The 18688-nt window shown below is 42.9% G+C and overlaps 1 protein-coding gene across 1 annotated transcript; it reads right to left on the reverse strand.

Annotated features, from left to right (window-relative positions):
• Positions 1-1059: 1059 nt before the first annotated feature.
• Positions 1060-7654, reverse strand: LYG1 (lysozyme g1). The gene is made up of 5 exons (XM_004615798.2): positions 7599-7654; positions 6789-6893; positions 5328-5521; positions 1339-1471; positions 1060-1178 (listed from the first exon to the last, which is right to left on the reverse strand). The coding sequence occupies exons 1-5, from the start codon at positions 7639-7641 to the stop codon at positions 1060-1062; spliced, it is 594 nt and encodes a 197-aa protein (XP_004615855.1). The 5' UTR covers positions 7642-7654.
• Positions 7655-18688: the final 11034 nt, after the last annotated feature.

Below are 18688 nucleotides of genomic sequence, written 5' to 3' on the forward strand. Positions count from 1 at the left end.
AAAACCCAAAATATTATTTTCAATTACAACTTGAAACTATGACTTTTTTTTTTTGAGCCATACAAGATGGTGCTCAGAGTTTATTCCTGGCTCTGCTGTCAGGGATTATACCTGGTGGGCTCTGGGGACCATCTGGGGATACCAGAGATTGAAGCAGGGTCAGATGCATGCAAGGCACTTGATTTACCTGCTATATTTTCTTTCCTGCCCTCTGATGTTATGACTTTTATCAAAGAAATCAGTGATAGTTTCCAGATAAAGTACCATATTCCCAGTTAAATTTAAATTACAGCAAAATAATAAATAGTTTTTATCATAAAAGTATTTCAGGGGCTGGAGTGATAGCATAGCAGGTAGGGCATTTGCCTTGCATGCAGCCAACCTGGGTTTGATTCCCAGCATCCCATATAGTCCCCCCCACCCAGCACTGCTGGGAATAATTCTTGAGTGCATGAGGTGGAGTAACCCCTGTGCATCACTGGGTGTGACCCAAAAAGAAAAAAATGTTTCATATTATATGTAACACTTAATATTACACTACTAAAAATTATTTATTGTTTCCCTAGAATTTAAATTTAACTGGGGTTCCTATAATTTTATTAAACTTGGATATTCAGCCATTAAGAAACCTACTTTATAGTTAATGTCTATGGAAATACCTTTATTTATTTTTAATTTGAATTTTGTTTTATTTTATTTGCTTTTTTTCAGTCACACCTGGCGATGCTCAAGGGTTACTCTAGCTCTGCACTCAGAATACTCCTGGTGGTGCTCAGGGGGCCATATGGGATGCCGGGGATTGAATCCGGGTCAGTGGTCTGCAAAGGCAAATGCTCTATCTATTGTCCTATGGCTCAGGCCCCAGTGGAAATACTTTTAAAGAGACATTTGCTTACACAGACACAACAGACCAGAAAATTCAGATAACTTCTTTTTTTAATGTGATTCATTCTATTTTGTGTCAAACTCAGATTCACAATTAGAGCGCTATGGACGGCTTTGATCTGTTTAACAGTTGGGAGCCCATGAATGACAGTGACTTGGGTCTGATCCCAAGTGTCAGAAGCCGTGTCTCTTCAGGTACTTTGCTCGTGCGAGGACATCGTTGCAGAAGTCACAGCTCAGGTCCTGGGTGCCTCTGACATAGCCAGGACCTCCACTGTAGGCACAGAGCCCACCTGGAATTCACAAGATCGGTTAGTGTTGGTGCCGTGACCCTCATTGCTTTTCATTCGCTTAACAGGAGGCAACAGAGGCATTGAAGAATCTGGTGCAAAATATTACTTTTGTCCCGACTAATTCCTGCAGTGGAATCACCGCCCCACTGCTTAAACATACCTCTCAGATACTGATCAGGGGTCCAGGTTGGAAACCGTCTCTGGATTTCCTTGATTCTAAGAGTGAGGTCTTCAGTCATTTGGGAAACCTGCCCCTGACTAATGAGCACTGTGGGGGCATAAATGCCAGAGTCCTAGAGGGAGACAGACAGAGGAAAGTAACGTAAAGCAGCAGCGTGGGGGGACAAGGTTCTGTGGCTTCTACCTCTTCATTTCCTTTCCTCCTCCTCGCCCTCCTCCCCCTCCTTTTCCTCTTCTGATCCTTCTCTTATTTATCTCCCTCTCCTCTTGCTTCTCTCCCTCCCCAATCTATGGGTTTCAGGGTGATGTGAATCTTTCTAGGGCTTAAGAAAAACTCAAGTATGGGGCAAAGACAGGAACAAGTAGATATTTCATGGTTGTTTTTGTATAATGGTGAGAGGCAGAATTGTCAGCTAACGGTGACAGAGGGAGGTAGCACAGGTGGTAGTCTTGTGTCTCCCCTGAAAAAGTGCAAAAGAAAGCATTCTAAACAGCCAGAGAGACTTTTTCCATCTGTACAATCATGTGCCACTTAACAATGGTGGGTGATACAGAGCCAGTAAGAGAATTTTAATGATTAGAACTCAAGATTTTTGTGTGAGAGGCCTGGGCTTAGTTCTGGCACCACTGGCCACCTCTAGGGGTGACCTCTGAACCCCTTAGTGTGTTACCCAAACACAGAAAGTAGAACAACGGGGGGATAAAGTCTGAGAAATGTGTGGGTTTGGGGAGATGACACAGTGGTGCTTATAAGACCATGTGGTACCAGGTATCAAACCTGAGGCTCTTGGGGCTGGAGCGATAGCACAGCAGGTAGGGTGTTTGCCTTGCACGCTGCCAACCTGGGTTCGATTCCCAGCATCCCATATTGTTCCCTGAGCACAGCCAGGAGTAATTCCTGAGCGCAGAAACAGGACTAGCCCCTGTGCATCTCCAGGTGTGATCCAAAAAAAGCAAACAAACAAGAAAAAAACCCACATCTTTGGGAAAGTTTCTGTTCATTTCATCACCCTATTTTTTGATCGGGTCGGCAGTTTTCTTCTTGCGGAGTTCAACCAATGCCTTGTATATCCTTGATATCAGCTCCTTATTGGATGGGTATTGGGTAAACATCCTTTCCCATTCTGTAGGCTGTCTTTGTATTTTGGTCACTGTATCTTTTGAGGTGCAGAAGCTTCTTAGTTTAAGGTAGTCCCATTTATTTATCTCTGTTTTCACTTGCTTGGCCAGTGGCATGTCACTAATCATCAGGGAGATGCAGATCAAAACAACAATGAGATACCATCTCACACCACAGAGACTGGCCCACATCCAAAAAACAAAAGCAACCAATATTGGCGCAGATGTGGGGAGAAAAGGACTCTTCTTCACTGATGGTGGGAATGCCGACTTGTTCAGCCCTTTTGGAAAATAATATGGATGATTCTCAAAAAATTAGAAATTGAGCTCCCATTTGACCCAGCAATACCACTTTTGGGAACATATCCCGGAGAGGCAAAAAGGTATAGTAGAAATGACATTTGCATTTCTATGTTCATTGCAGCACTGTTTACAATAGCCACAATCTGGAAAAAACCAGAGTGCCCAAAAACAGATGACTGGTTAAAGAAACTTTGGTACATCTACACAATGGAATACTATGCAGCTGTTAGAAAAGATGAAGTCATTGGGGGCTGGAGCGATAGCACAGCGGGTAGGGCGTTTGCCTTGCACGCGGCCGACACGGGTTCAAATCCCAGCATCCCATATGGTCCCCTGAGCACCGCCAGGAGTAACTCCTGAGTGCAGAGCCAGGAGTAACCCCTGTGCATCGCCAGGTGTGTCCCAAAAAGCAAAAAAAAAAAAGATGAAGTCATGAAATTTGCATATAAGTGGATCAACATGGAAAGTATCATGTTGAGTGAAATGAGTCAGAAAGATAGAGACAGATATAGAAAGATTGCACTCATATGTGGAATATAAAGTAGCAGAGAGGTATGAGCTAGCAATGATGCAACTTCTGGCAGAAATTTCTCTGGACTTAGTTACTAAAATACTAAAATACAGAAATCCAAAACCTCGCAGCCGCTATTGTGGCCACATGACCTCATATCTCTTCATTCTCAGCAATGGAAAAAAATTATCAAATGCTTCCTTTCCAGCAGGTCCGACTTTGGGGGGGGACTCCAAACAATAATAGTGAGTTTTTTGTTGAAATACTGAAGGTAATCAAAGTAAAGAGAAAGTGAAGTGAAATTTATCAGCTACACAGGCAGGGTGGGGAGGCCGGGGGGTGGGGGGTGAGGGGAGTTTTACCCTGGTTCTTGGTGGTGGAATATGTGCACTGGTGAAGGGATGGGTGTTCGAGCATTGTGTAACTGAAACTTAAGTCTGAAAGCTTTGTAACCTTCCACATGGTGATTCAATTAAAAACACACACACACATTGGGGCTGGAGCGATAGCACAGCGGGTAGGGCATTTGCCTTGCACGCGGCCGACCCGGGTTCTAATCCCAGCATCCCATATGATCTCCTGAGCACCGCCAGGGGTAATTCCTGAGTGAAGAGCCAGGAGTAACCCCTGTGCATCGCCGGGTGTGACCCAAAAACTAAAAAAATAAAAAATAAAAAAATACACACACACACACACACAAAAAAAAAAAACCCTGGGGCTCTTGCATGAAAAATACATACCTTTGAGTGCATATGGGCCTTTGAGTCACACCCACACCCAAGAAAAGTGTTTTAGGCAATTTTATCTTTGTGCAAACATCATATGGTGAAATGACACAGACTTAAGAGGTGTGATTAATTCCATAACCACACTGTCGTGTGAGCAGTGCCACTGGCCAAGATATTGGCATTGGGCGGCCCATGACAGAACGAGAACTCTCCTTTCAACTCACTGCCTGGGTCAAGCTTCTGCTAACACTTCTTCTTTGTGACCTTTGGATGCTACTCTATGTCAGTTTATCTTAGGAGAAATGTCTGACTAGAAGTTTCTCTCATCATTTTCAGAGGAAAGCACCCAAGAAAAAGGCAGAACAGAGCAGTGGTCCCACTTCCGCATTTTCCAGTTTTCATGTGACTTTTTATCAATGGCTGTCTCCTTGTGTATCTGCTTCTCACTTAGAAAGGGTGGACTGCATAATTTTTACACCACCCCAATTCTGGATTATTGGATAAATACCCAAATCAAAGTAAGGTATAGATCTTGAAAGTGCTTTTAACCTGAAAAATGTCAGAAAAAGCACTAACGGGAAGTCAGCTTAAAGATTACCAAGGAATACATCCTCCTAAAAGTTTATAAAATGTTAAATACATACAGATTTTTCAACAACCATGCAACATGCAATAGTAAAGAGTGCGGCCTTATTGTCTCCCCTGCCAGCAACTATTCTTTTAGCATGGAGTTCAATGGTGGTTTTAATTACCAAGCAGTTCACTGAAATTTTCTATCAGAAAACAAATAACACAAGAGAATGAGCACAAATATTAAATTTGGTATTAAGAACTAAGAATTGTGGAAAAGAATAGAAGAAATTAATCCAGTATCTGCCAACAATCTATAGGTACCAAGTACTTTTCCCCATTAATCGTTGAATTTTCATAACAGTTTTCAATGTGCAATTTTATAGTGAGAAACTGTGGACTGGAGAGACTAAATGAATTCTCTAAATGCACAGTCACAAAGGAAGTCACAAAGGAATAGAACCAGCGTTCAGCGAGTGAAATTTCTAGAAGTTCAGGACAGGCTGCATGAATGACCTCTGGGAACCACAGCATACTTTACTTTGAAAGAAAATTATTGCTTAAAGTAAACAGAAATGAAGTTGTGCACAATTCTGGGGCACAGCCAGGGCTCTGGCAACCTCAGGGAGTAACTGCACCATGTTCTCTGGAACTGTGTTCCTTTCATAAGAGATGTTAAAGGTGTTTCTCTGGGAGCTGTGCCACATGACACAATGACCACAACCAACAGAAGCTCACCTGTACCAGCCTGGCTCCATCATCCGCGCTGCCCACGTTGACCAGCACCTTGCCACCCAGAGACTCCCTGGACAGGACACCAGCAATCACTGCAGGGTCCATGCAGTACTTCTGGCCCACAGTGCGCATCATGGGCTGGTACCTCACCAGGTACGGCATGTCCATCTCAGCCAACCTCTCAGAGGCACGAACTCCTGAGCCAATACAGAGGGAAGGGCAATCAGTGTGGACAAAGGAGCTTGAAGAAAGGGAAACACTCGGAGAACCTGAACCCTGACTCTCTTTGAAACCCCTTGGGTCATTCTCAGACTTCTGACATTTGTCTTTGAGCTTGCATTGGCTTCTCTTGACGCAGTGTCTTCTGTGGTAGCCAGAACCCCTTAGCTGGACTCTCAGGGGCTACTCTGGTCCCCTCAGGACAATCTCATGGACATAGACACCGATGATTCCATCACAGGTACCCCAACAAAGCTACAAAGGTTAATGTGCCTTTCCAAAAGTCATGACAGGAAGCTGCTGTGAGGAACACATTTTCCCAAACCCTTCAAATAGTCCTGAAGAGATTCTCTGACAGATTTGCTCACCTCTGCTCACCTTTCAATCCCCAGAAAGAATTTATTATGAAATTATACTTAATAATAGTATTTATAATATAATAAATGTTGTTATCATGGAATGTTGTTATCTATGAAATAATAATATTGGGGAAATAAGACCAATTCTAATATAGCTGACTAACCTACCCCCCAAGAACTTATGTTTTCAAAAGTGCTCTCAGCCACTTTCCGTTGCCTAGAGCTTCCAACACCACTGTGAGGTTCTGATCACCTTCTGCCTACAGGGACTTGGGAGAGCTGACTGGTTACTGGAAAAGCAGAGCCAGCACAGATAAGGCCCTGGGCTTCTTCACTTGTGAGCTTCCATCCCTGGTGAAAGTGTGGGGCTATGGGGACACCGGGGACCAAATGGAGGTGCTGAGAGAATCAGAGCATGTGGGGACCAAAGAGAAAGCACTGTAATAAAGTTCTTGATCTGTTCTTTGGCACCTTACTTTCCACCCCAAAGCCATCAGCCCCTGGGTATGGCCCCTGTATCACTGTATCACTGTCATCCCAGTGGACATTAATTTACTCGCGTGGGCACCAGTAATGTCTCTTCCTCCCAGCCCTGATATTTTAGCAGCCTCTCCTTACTTGTCTTTCCCAACGATAGGAGGGTCTTTCAGGGTCAGGGGAATGAGACCTATTGTTACTGTTTTTGGCATATCGAATACGCCACGGGTAGCTTGCCAGGCTCTGCCCGTGGGATATGGCCCCTATTTAAAATATGTGAAGGATCTGAAGATTTGGGTGTGAGTATCATGGAAGGGCTAAAATGCTGTGGGAGCCCCCCATTTCGAAAGGAGCCTCCTTCTGAGAGACAGGAAAGGATGAAGTAGCACGGTCAACAGAGTATAACTACCACAGTAATTCAGGCCTTGGCGCCGTCCAATCCCGCATGATGCCCCAGGAGTGCTCAGGGTTCGGATGTTTCCATAACAGCCCCAATTGCTACTTTCTGATGAACCTTCAAATTGAGAAAGTATTGACTTAAGGCATTTAGTCAGAATAGTTCTGGTCACCCTCTGTCCTTGAATGAAATGACATTAATAAAAATCCATACTAAAACTGATAACAAGAATCACACTTTCGGGGAGGGTGGGAGGGACGCTGGGTTTACGGGTGGTGGAGAATGGGCACTGGTGAAGGGATGGGTTCCCAAACTTTGTATGAGGGAAGTATAAGCACAAAAGTGTATAAATCTGTAACTGTACCCTCACGGTGATTCTCTAATTAAAAATAAATAAATTTAAAAAAAAATTAAAAAAAAAAAAGAATCACACTTTCAATGGAAACACTTTTGAAATGTAAACTAAGAAATTAATATAAAACTGCCTTAATACTAAATTCTCATCCACCCCCAAGCTCCCTCCACTCCCCAAGCCCCCACCCATGACGCTCAGAGCATGAGTAGTTACTGTCCTTGAAAGTGTGTATTTCAGGTTTGGTCTCAAGGAGCACTGCTTCGAGACCCCTGGATGGTCTGACACCCTCCCCTCTGATAGAGCACCTGGGAAGATGCCGCGTGGCTACCGCTAGCTCCACAATATGTAGAATAGCTCAGGAAAGAAAAATAAGATTTCTCACAGCAGTTTCAAAGATCACAGGTACCATCATGTTCCTATGTGTGTCCTTCCCATCTCCAAGGTCATCTGGGGAAGCAAACACTCACCAGCCAGGGCCAGCAGGCCCAGCAGCAGCCACAGTGCAGGCATATCCACGAGCCGACCAGGGAGTGTCTATTTAAGAAGTAGAAAAGAGTCCAGAGATGTGAAAAAAATCAACTGCCACCAGAACTGTGTATAATATTTTCTTGAAAAGGGATTTTCTATGGGCCAAATACATATTTTCTCATGCCTGAATGAAGAAAATCAACAATTTGAATAATAAGGGGAAAAGCAAGTGGAAGACATAAGAGCTGTGCATCCCTTTCTTTGTGTGTGTGTGTGATTTTTTAAAATTTTATTTATTTATTTATTGAATCACTGTGAGATACAGTTACAAAGCTTTCATATTTGAATTTCAGCCATATAATGATCGAACACCCATCCCTCCATCGGTGCACATTTTCCACCACCAAAGTCCCCAGTATCCCCCCCATCCCACCCCTTCCACTGCCTCTGTGGCAGATAATTTCCCCTATACTCTCTCCCTGCTTTTGGGCATTATTGTTGGCAATACAGATAATGAGAGGCCATCACGTTTGATCCTTTATCTACTTTCACATGCAGCTTTTTCTACCAGCCTCAACTGATGAGATGTTGCTGGACTCACATCAGACCGTGGAGTGACTTGATGCAATTATTTCAAGAAAATTAAATTCTGGAAACATAGAGGTTCAATTCAGATGGATGGGTATTAATTATCCCATAGGTCATTAAAAAAAGCTGATACAAAAAGGGAGAACTTTTCATTCATGTTTGTCTTAAGTGGGTTCTTTTTTCCCAGGCTAGAGGCAAGGTTAAGCTTGGGAACATATTTTTGCTTTGGAGGAGTGGAAAGACCTCTCCCCTGTTCTTTTCCTGAGCATCTCACAGCCTCTGGCTCACCTTGAGTCTTCTTACTTACTCTTGTATGAAAACCTCTCTGCAAGAACAAATCTCACCCAGAGCCCCCAAAGGCAGGTGGTGGGCAGCAGTCCACAGCTGGGCTCCAGAGGGGTACCCCACAGCTGCTGCTGTGAGCCACTTGCGCCCGTGCTCTCTTCCATCTCAAGCGTTCCTCTCTTCATCTTCCACAGGCCTGAAGAGCCCTGTTCTCCCCCTGGCTTCTCCCATTAGCTAACAACAGATGCACCAGAAATCGTTTCCACTTGACCCCAGGGAATGCTGGGGAAGCCAGCCACCTGTCTGCAAGCTCCTAATTCCCAGTGCACACTCCCAGTCAGGGTGTTCCCATAATATCTGGCTGTCTGCTAGGCTGGGATACCTATTATTTTGAGTAATGACTGTCATTAGAAGTAGGAGTGTACATATTCATATGCATTCAGAACTTTCATTGTGCTTTTCTGGGTCTCTTTTGTTTAAAATTCTTAGAGGTTGGGGTGTTGCTTTCCAAACACCGAGGAATAGATTTTATTTCAAGATGAAGGAGATTATCAAGGAAGACATTTCAATTATCTTCTTAAATAGAGAGGCAGCAGTGTCCCTTAGACTGTAGCGTTTTTTTTTCTTCCCTACATAATTGAGATAGTTTTCTTGGTTCCCTTAGTAGAGAGAAAACTGTCCTGCTGGGCTGGAGTGATAGCACAGCTAGGTAAGGCATTTCTGCCTTGCATGCACCAGACCCAGGTTTAATCCCTGGCAACACATAAGGTCCCTGAGCACCACCAGGAGTAATTCCTGAGTGGCAGAGCCAAGAGTAACCTCTGAGTATTGCAAGGTGTGACTAAAAAGAAACAAAAATTAAAAATCCTACTTGCTCCCAATACCAGAAAATGCTGAAACTTGGCCTTTAAGTGTGCAGGAACTCCCAGATGCAATCACACAATAGGGCCGTTTAGTTCCAGCCTTGACAAGAGAGGACATTTAGTCATTCAATCTCTGGAGCAGAATGGAGAAAGAGTGATTTGAATCCAGGAAAAGTTTGTCTCATTAAAGCGTATCTTCACAGGGGTTTCTTACTGACTTCATGCAAGGATCCTTGCAGTAAAGAACTGCTTGTGTAAAGATATTGAACTCTTTTCGCAAGGAACAAAAATACTCCCTTTTGGAACCTGGACAGGAAGATGGACCTTTTATTGCAACAGGAAAGTCAGCCCAATTTTCAAGCATGAAATTCAGCATCTGTGTTAAGTAGACTTGAATAAAAATCTACTTTTATTCTACATAAATAAAGTCTACATAAATACATGTACATGTGTTCTTAGGAACACAGAGTTATAATATTTTTCAATTACAAAGAAAGGAGCAGCAAGTGGCAATGGACATAAGTACCACAAGTTGACACAACCCAAACTCATTGATCCAATTTTAGAGGTGCCAAATGATGCAGAGCGAACATCACAGCACCCCTGCATGTGCTGGACATGTGTTCTCCTGTGGCGGGTAGTTTAACCCCATGACTCCTGACATAAAGCCAGAGCACAGTGTGTGAGGCACCAAGCATGGCCTCTTTGGCTGCGTCCCGCCCCCATCCCAGAGAGCTCGGTCATCATAGGCAGCAAGGGAGCTGCCGTCGCCCCCCTGAGTACACAATCTGGACCCTTTGGAAGCCTGCTCAAATCCCAGTGGTCTTTACTCATACTACCCCCCTCCCCTCCATTTGTCGTTTTCACAGCATCATTTAGGTGTAAAGGCACAGGGACTCACTAATTCTTCAGTTTGACCTTTTTTTTTTTTTCTGGCAAAGTACAAACAAAAGTGTTCTCATGAATGGTCTCCTCAATCTTTACCAGAAACTTTGAACCAGAGCCACGCCAGTTCTTGGGCTCCCAATCAACCTGCTGCATAAGCTGTGGGAGCACCCTGACACTAGGGAATGAATCAAGGAGAAAGCCCAAGGAAACACAAGTGCAGGTTACTTAGGGACACTGCACTCCTCTGTGCACGAACAGCCACTGCTCTATATGTCTCCTGGTTCTATTCTGCTCATCTCTATGCCTGATTACTCCCTGTGGCTGAGAGCCTTCCCGCAGCTTGAATACCTCTGACTCTGTCAAACTGAAGCTATTAGACAATCTGGCTTTGGTTATTTCAAAGCTTCCAGCTCTTAGTCATAAGCTCTCTCGCTGATCCTGCCTTGCCCTGTCTCACACATGCCTCGAAGACTGCTTTGGAGCACTAGACATCACATTATAGCATTACAGTCATAAATGCAAGATCTACCTCCCAGTAGGGTCACATTTTCTTCAGAAAAATTTTTGAGAGTAAACTGTTCAAGCCACTTTTTGCAGAGCTGCATTTTCCCATGGTATATGAAAATCTGTATTTACTGGATTACGAGTAATGGTAACAAGGCTACAAGAGCTCAGAGGTTCATTATTTCTCTCCCTCCCTTCCCTCTCCCTCCCTCCCTTCCTCCTTTCCTCTCTCTCTCTTCCTCCCTCTTTCTTTCCCTCCCTCTCTCTTTCTCTCCCTTTCTCTCTCTCCTGCTCTCTCTGTTTCCCTCTCATTTTTAGAGTACACCCAGCAGTGTTCAAGGCTTACTCCTGGCTTTGTGTTCAGGGATCACTCCCGGTGGGCCCAGGAACAAAATAGGTGCTGGGGATGGAACCTAGGTTGGCAGCATGAAAGGCAGGTGCCCTCCCCACTGTATCATCCCTCCAGTCCCTTGCTCTTTTTTTCAGGAGGTTTGTTTCTCATGAAACAAACTGGAAGGGCATTCTTTCTGTCTCTGTTCACTTTGCTATTTTCAGAGTCGAGCACCCCGGAAGGCTCGTGTTCTGGTGCTGGACTTTTCTGGGAAGGTCCCGTTCCGGGTAAAGGCCAAGTCAAAGAGATGGTGATCTCTTCTTCCACCCAAGATTCTTGAAGCTTGTCTGCCCCTGACTTTGTCAGACTTAGGTTAGTAGACAAATTGGCCTTAGTTATTTCAAAGCTTCCAGAGAAAAAAACTCCATGGAAGGGGCTGGAGAGATAGCACAGCGGGTAGGGCGTTTGCCTTGCACGCGGCCGACCCGGGTTCAAATCCCAGCATCCCATATGGTCCCCTGAGCACGGCCAGGGTTAATTCCTGAGTGCAGAGCCAGAGTAACCCCTGTGCAGCGCCAGGTGTGACCCAAAAAGAAAAAAAAGAACAAATAAACATCATCAACAACAAAAATGCCATAATTAAAAAAAAAAAAAACTCCATCGAAGATCCACCAATTGGGGGTTAAAAGGAGTGAATGAGAGAGAGAGATGGGAAACAGCTCCTGGCATTTTGTGCTCAGACCTGCAGCTTTGAATTCACAAAAGACATCTCGCATTTGGCCTATTACAGCTCCTGTTAAATGCACATTCTATATTTTGTACACATTCAAGCATCAAACATATCTGTACATGTCCAAACATTATTACATTAAAATAGTACTTTTCATAAGTATTATAGTGAACAGTAAACATACTATCATATTCACCATTTTTTATCATTCATTTCAAAGTTCTTAAGTTTCACTTTCAAAGTTCTTAAATTCTGAACCCAATTTTTCTGATTTACTCAGCAGTAAAGTCAGTATCAATCATTCTATACTGAATCTTCCATCCCAAATCGGACTTAGAATCAGTTCCACAACTGCCAGACTCACCTGTCTCCAGGTAGCTCTTGACACGGGAGAGGAGAGGCCCATGGTGCTTTATATAGAGTCTCTGTCCCGCTTGCTCTTTTTAAAGAGTTTGACTTCATCTTGTTATGAAGAGATTTATGGATAAGTCTTACAAATTATAGTAATAATCGTAATAATTACAAATACTTTGAACTTATATAGGACCTTTTATCCTAAGTGTCCTGGCATTTTGCAAACATTAACCAATTAGGCCCTTACCTACTTCAGAGGACACATCCTAGTTGAAGACTCACATTAACACTTTCAGGTCCATTTCTTTTTATTTGCACCAGTTTCTAGGAATGGAAGGAAGGAAAAGAAAGTAAGGGGAGGGGAAAGGAAGGGAAGGAAAGGGAAGAAAGGGAAGGGGAAATTCAGAGGGTCAGAAACTCTTGGTCTATATTTCAGACAAGCAGAGACAAGCCTTATAAGGCCATATGATGCTCCTTTATGTAGATTCAATAATTACAGTTGTTCCTATATATCTATATCAATAAGTACTTCAAGAAGGTTTATATGAAGTTTCCAGGGAGGACTCTGTCCCAGATTGCCCAAGATATGAATTTCATAACTGAAAGAGGGAGGCCCCTTTATTACCACACCCCACTTTATGGAATGACTTGATTTTCCCCAAACGCAGTCCTGTCATTTTCCTCTAGAGCCCCTCCCGCAGGCTGAAATGCCCTTAGGAATGGGACTGTGTCTATTTGTCTTGATTCTTTTTCTTTTTGGGTCACACCTGGTGATGCACAGGGGTTACTCCTGGCTCATGCACTCAGGAATTACTCCTCGTGGTGCTCAGGGGACCATATCGGATGCTGGGAATTGAACCCGGGTCGGCTGTGTGAAGGTAAGTGCCCTACCCTCTGTGCTATTGCTCCAACCCGCCTATTAGTCTTGATAAGCCTAGTCCTAACACCTTCCCCGTCTCAAGTCAGAAGTACCTGCCTTGCATGTTTGTGGCCACAACTTTGACCCCCATTGCTGTCCTCATGGGCTGAGCCCAGAACACGTTTGTGCTGTTATTTGGAGTCCAGGAGCCGCAGGCAGGTGTATTCGAGTTTATCGACAAAGGATGTGAACCCTCACAGCAGCCCAATCAAAGATGTGTGAACGCTGTTGTCAGTGGACCTTAAGGGAGCATGTGTGTGTGTGTGTGTGTGTGTGTGTGTGTGCGCGTCCAATAAAGTGTGTGATTCTGGGCAGTGCCACAGCCGAGTGTGCAAGCACCATAACCAGATGAGCAGAGTGCAGCCAGCACCACAAAGTGTGTGTTTGACCCCAGTTGTGGCACAACTACAAAAGGAAGGAAAGTGGAGGGAAGTACGTGGGCTTTGGTTTTTCAGCTTTGTCATTTGTCTGCCCAGCATCCTGTCCACCCCCCACCTCCCTCGGGCCTGGAGTTAGAGTGCAAGCTTTGAGAGTGGTGATCTTGGCTTCCTCGATTCGGCTGAGCCTCAAAGCCCAGGTTAGACATCTTCCCATCGAAAGTCTTTGGTAATATTTGTTGAATGAGCCAATGTATGAAGAATTCCTACTACCTCATTCTACAGCATTTGGGTTGGGGCCCCAGTGCTTGGTCTAAGGAATACTCTCCTTCCTCGCGTGGGACCCGTGTCTGCTTCTATCAGAGCACCTATGTCATGTTTCTGTTTTTTGTTTGTTTTGGTTTGGGGTGGGGGACACTCCTAACCTCCTAACAGTGTCCAAGTGCTATACTTTTTATTTTTTTGAATCATAATGAGATGAAGTTACAAAGCTTTCATATTTGAGTTTCAGCCATATAATGATCGAACACCCATCTCTCCACCAGTGCACATTTTCCACTATCAATGTCCTCAGTATTCCTCCTTTCCCCACCCCTATTCCACCCCTCCCCCTGCCTCTATGGCAATTTCCCCCATACTCTCTCTCTACTTTGGGGCATTATTGTTTGCAATACATATACTGAGAGGCCATCATATTTGGTCCTTTATCTACTTTAAGCACACATTTCCCATCTGAGCAATCTCTCCAACCATCATTGACTTAGTGAGCCCTTCTTTATCCCAGCTGCCTTTTCCCCTAGCTCATGAGACAGGTTTCCAACCGTGGAGAAATCTTCCTTACCCTTGTCTCTACTGTCCTTGGGTGGGTGCTATTCTTGGCACATGCTTGGAAATCTCGCCAGTGATGCTTGAGTATTCAGGTGGTGCTAGGTACTAAAGCTGGTGCTCCAGCCATCTGGACTATCTCTTCAGTCCCTCCTTTTCTTTTCTTTTGTTTTGCTTTATTATACATTTCTCAGTCTGAAATCAACTTGAATGTAAGGACTCATTCTTCTCTGTTTTTTTTTTGTATCCCCCAAAAGACCATAGAGGTGGAACATCTTCCATGCATTCCATACATGCCTATGGAATGAATGAATGAATGAATGAATGAATATATTTTTGAGGAAGCCAGTAGCTTGATATCTGTAGCTCAGACTTTGAGAGTTGGATTATTTTTTTTTTCTCTCAAGGCTAAGATAATGAGGCAAGAAGAAGGCAAAGCACTGTGAAGAAAGTTCCAGACTAGGAGAACCAGGAAGTTCCTGAACTTTAAATTTGGGAGGAGGAAGTAGAACGCTGATTTCCTCTCTGTTGGTAGAGCTGGGGTAAAGCAGAGTAATAATATGCCACATTAAAAATCATTACATACTCCAAAGTGAAAGAATTTCTCTTAACTTTCTTGCAATAAGTTCTGGCATATATCAACAACTAGAATATATTACAGGCATGCCTCATTTGATTGCCATTTGCTTCTGTTTGCTTTGCAGATAATGCACCTTTTACAAATTAAAGGTTTGTGGCAACCTGTATCCAGCAAGTATGTTGGCATCATTTTTTCTCACTTCGTGTCTCTGTGTCACATTTAATTAAGGTGCATTGTGCATTCAGACATAATGACACGACACACTTAATAGACTATAGTTCTGTGTAAATATAGTTTTTGTATGTATTCAAAAACAAAAAGGTTGTGTGACTTGCTTTACTATGAGAGATGACGATAGAATACGATGGTACTAAGAATAGACATTTGAAATTATTTTAATTATTTAACACATTAATTTATTTATATTATTTTATAAGGTGATGTGGTTTGCAGCAGTTTCCATATAATTGTTTTATGCTTGCAGCATTCCTCACCACACCACCCCCAAAGTGTCGTGCCACCACCACTGTCCCAGGGCCCCTCCCTACTCTCTGTCTGTTGCCAGGCTGCTGTTCTGTTGGCATTTCTCAGGAAACTCTTTTTTTTTTTTTTTTTTTTTTTTTTACTTTTTGGATCACACCTGGTGATGCACAGGGGTTACTCCTGGCTCTGCACTCAGGAATTACTCCTGGTGGTGCTCAGGGGACCATATCAGATGCTGGGAATCGAATCCGGGTTGGCCGAGTGCAAGGCAAACACCCTATCCGCTGTGCTATCGCTCCAGCCCCTTTCAGGGAACTCTTGTGTGTCCTGATTCAGAAGACAGAACTGTCTGATCTCTTGTTTCATTTCTTTAATTTCTTTATAGTCTACATCTGAGACCATTTGGTGATTTTTCTCTTTCCTTCTGACTTGCTGAGCATGATATACTCCACTTCCACGCAGGTTGCAGCAGGCTGACTTCATTTTTTTATCATAGCCGAGTAAAATTCCATTATGTGTATACCACAATTTCATTATTCCTTCATCTCGTGTTAAACTTTGGTACACAATATTACAAGGAACACAGGTGTGTGATATCTTTGTAGATTTATATTTCAGTGTTCTTGAGGAAGATGCCCAGAAGGGAATCTCTAGGTCATATGGAAGCTCTATTCTTAATTTTTCATAAGTCTCCATGGCATTTCTTTAAGTGTTTTCTATACCAAAAATCAATCCTACCAATAGTGATTGACTTCACTGCACCTTCTTCCTGCCACACACACACACACACACACACACACACACACACTCACTCACACATACACTCACAGTTTGATCTGGGCCATCTACTGCAACTGAAATGACATCTCATTGTTTTTTCACTTGCACTTCCCTAATGATAAGTCAATATGAACATGTTTTCGTTTTTTTTTTTTTTACTTTTTGGGTCACACCTGGCGATGCACAGAGGTTACTCCTGGCTCTGCACTCAGGAATCACCCCTGGCGGTGCTCAGGGGACCATATGGGATGCTGGGATTCGAACCCGGGTCGGCCGTGTGCAAGGCAAATGCCCTACCCTTTGTGCTATCACACCAGCCCCCAATATGAACATGTTTTCATATGCTTTTTGTCCTTCTTTATGTCTGTTTTGAGGAAATGTGTGTTCAGCACATTTCCCATTTTTTAACAGGGATTGTTTGTTTTTGTTATGGAGTTTCATGAGTGCCTTATATTTTGGAGATTAGGCTTTTTTTTTGATGGATGATATGCAAATATTTTCTCCCATTCAGTTGGGTTTATTTTTTAAAATATGGACATAATTTCTTTTGCCATATGGAAGTTGTTATTGTTTTGTTTCGTTTTTTGAGAGGTGTGTGTTGGAGAGAGCAGGGGGAACATATTAGCCTTGCATGCAGTAGACTGTGTTCAATTCCTGCACCACATTTGGTCCCTAGGCCCCACCAAAAGTGATTCCTGAGCCCTTCTTAGCCTAGAGCAAGCCCTGAACTTAGCCAGATGTGACCCCAAAATAAATAATCTAAAAATATGGTGGTGTTGGCCAAATAGTACAATGGGTGAATGTTTGTCTTGCATATGCTCAACCCAGGTTCAATCCCCAGCAACCCTTATGAACCCCAAGACCCACCAGAAATGTCCCTTTAGCTCAGCGCCAGGAGTAGGGAAACCTTGAGCACCACTGAGTGTGGCCCAAAAACAAAACAAAACACTTAAAAAAATATCTTAGTCCCATTTATTTCTTTCTGCATTTGTTTTTGCCAGTCTCATTGAAAACTTCCTTGAGAGGTCATGAATTTTGTATTTAAGTGGATCGGCATGAAAAGTTTCATGCTGAGTGAAATGAGTCAGAAAGAGAGAGACAGACATAGAAAGATTGCACTCATCTATGGTATATAGAATAACAGAGTGGGAGACTAACACCCAAGAATTGTAGAAATAAGTACCAGGAGGTTGACTCCATGGCTTGGAGGCTGGCCTCACATTCTGGGGAAAGGGCAACTCAGAGAAGGGATCACCAACTATAATGTAGTCGAAGGCCATGTGGGGGAAGGGAGTTGCGGGCTGAATGAGGGCTAGAGACTGAGTACAGTGGCCACTCAACACCTTTATTGCAAACCACAACAGCTAATTAGAGAGAGAGAACAGAAGGGAATGCCCTGCCACAGTGGCAGGGTGGGGTGGGGGGAGATGGGATTAGGGAGGGTGGGAGGGATGCTGGGTTTACTGGTGGTGGAGAATGGGCACTGGTGAAGGGATGGGTTCCCGAACTTTGTATGAGGGAAGCATAAGCACAAAAGTGTATAAATCTGTAACTGTACCCTCACAGTGATTCACTAATTAAAAATAAATAAATTAAAAAAAAAAACTTCCTTGAGGTCAATGTCCTGTAGTGCTCTGTCTATGTTCTTCAAAAATACTTGACAAATATAGGTCTGATAACAAGGGCTTTAATCTCCTCTGAATTAACCTTTGTAAATAATGATGTGAGATTGGGACCTAGTTTCATTTTTTTTTTTAATGAGTCTAACTACTTTTCATAGCATCATTTTTTGAAATGATGTTCCTTGCTCCTCTTCATGCACTTGGCTTCTCTGTCACATAATAAATGTCTAAGGATTTACCTTTGGGGTCTCAGTTCTATTACATTTGTCTGTAAGCATGTCTTTATTCCAATACCTTGCAGTTTGCAGAACTACAATCTTGTAGAATAAAGTCTAAGAATGCAATGCCACCTCTCTTTTATTTTTTCAGGATTGCTTTGACTATTCTAGGAGTTTTGTGGTTTTAAAAAGTGTTTGTTCTATGTCATTGAAGATTTCCATCAAAAGCTTGATGGTGATTGCATTGAATCTATAAAGTATTTCGGGTAGGTTATTCTTTTAAATGATATTGATCTAATACATGACCAACAGATGTGTTTCCATTCCTTGTGCTCTTTCATATAATTTAGTAGTGATTGAAAGTTTTCACTAAATAAATCTTTCACCTTCTTTTTAACGTTGATTTCTAAGCATTTGAGGTTTGGGGCACTATCAGGATTGTAAATGAAATTTAAAACTTTTTACTTCTCTTCTACTTTATTGCTTGCATATAGTGTGCAACTGATTTCTGTGAGTTGATTTTGTAGCCTGTCATTTTACAAGTTTTCTACCAAGAACTCTGTGACCTTGTAAATACTTTTGTATTAAATCCACATGTACAACAAGTGTTCTTAGAACTTTGACTAAAATCTTGCCAACAGTCATTGCTATATAAAGATAAAGATACATAGACTGAAAGAAATAGAAGATATTGCCAAAGGAGAAAATATCAAGTGAGAATTGAAGTTTCTTTTAAAACCAT

This window comes from Sorex araneus, chromosome X (assembly GCF_027595985.1).
Source record: "Sorex araneus isolate mSorAra2 chromosome X, mSorAra2.pri, whole genome shotgun sequence".
Taxonomy (NCBI): Eukaryota; Metazoa; Chordata; class Mammalia; order Eulipotyphla; family Soricidae; genus Sorex; species Sorex araneus.

Excerpts from the sequence above, each read along its gene's own strand:
- LYG1 (XM_004615798.2), bottom strand. The coding sequence starts at position 7,641 with ATGCCTGCACTGTGGCTGCTGCTGGGCCTGCTGGCCCTGGCTG. Across the intron at positions 5,522-6,788 it reads CCAAGGCCTGAATTACTGTG|GAGTTCGTGCCTCTGAGAGG; the intron begins GTAGTTATACTC and ends GTATTGGCTCAG. Across the intron at positions 1,472-5,327 it reads ATGGAGCCAGGCTGGTACAG|GACTCTGGCATTTATGCCCC; the intron begins GTGAGCTTCTGT and ends GTCTCCCTCTAG.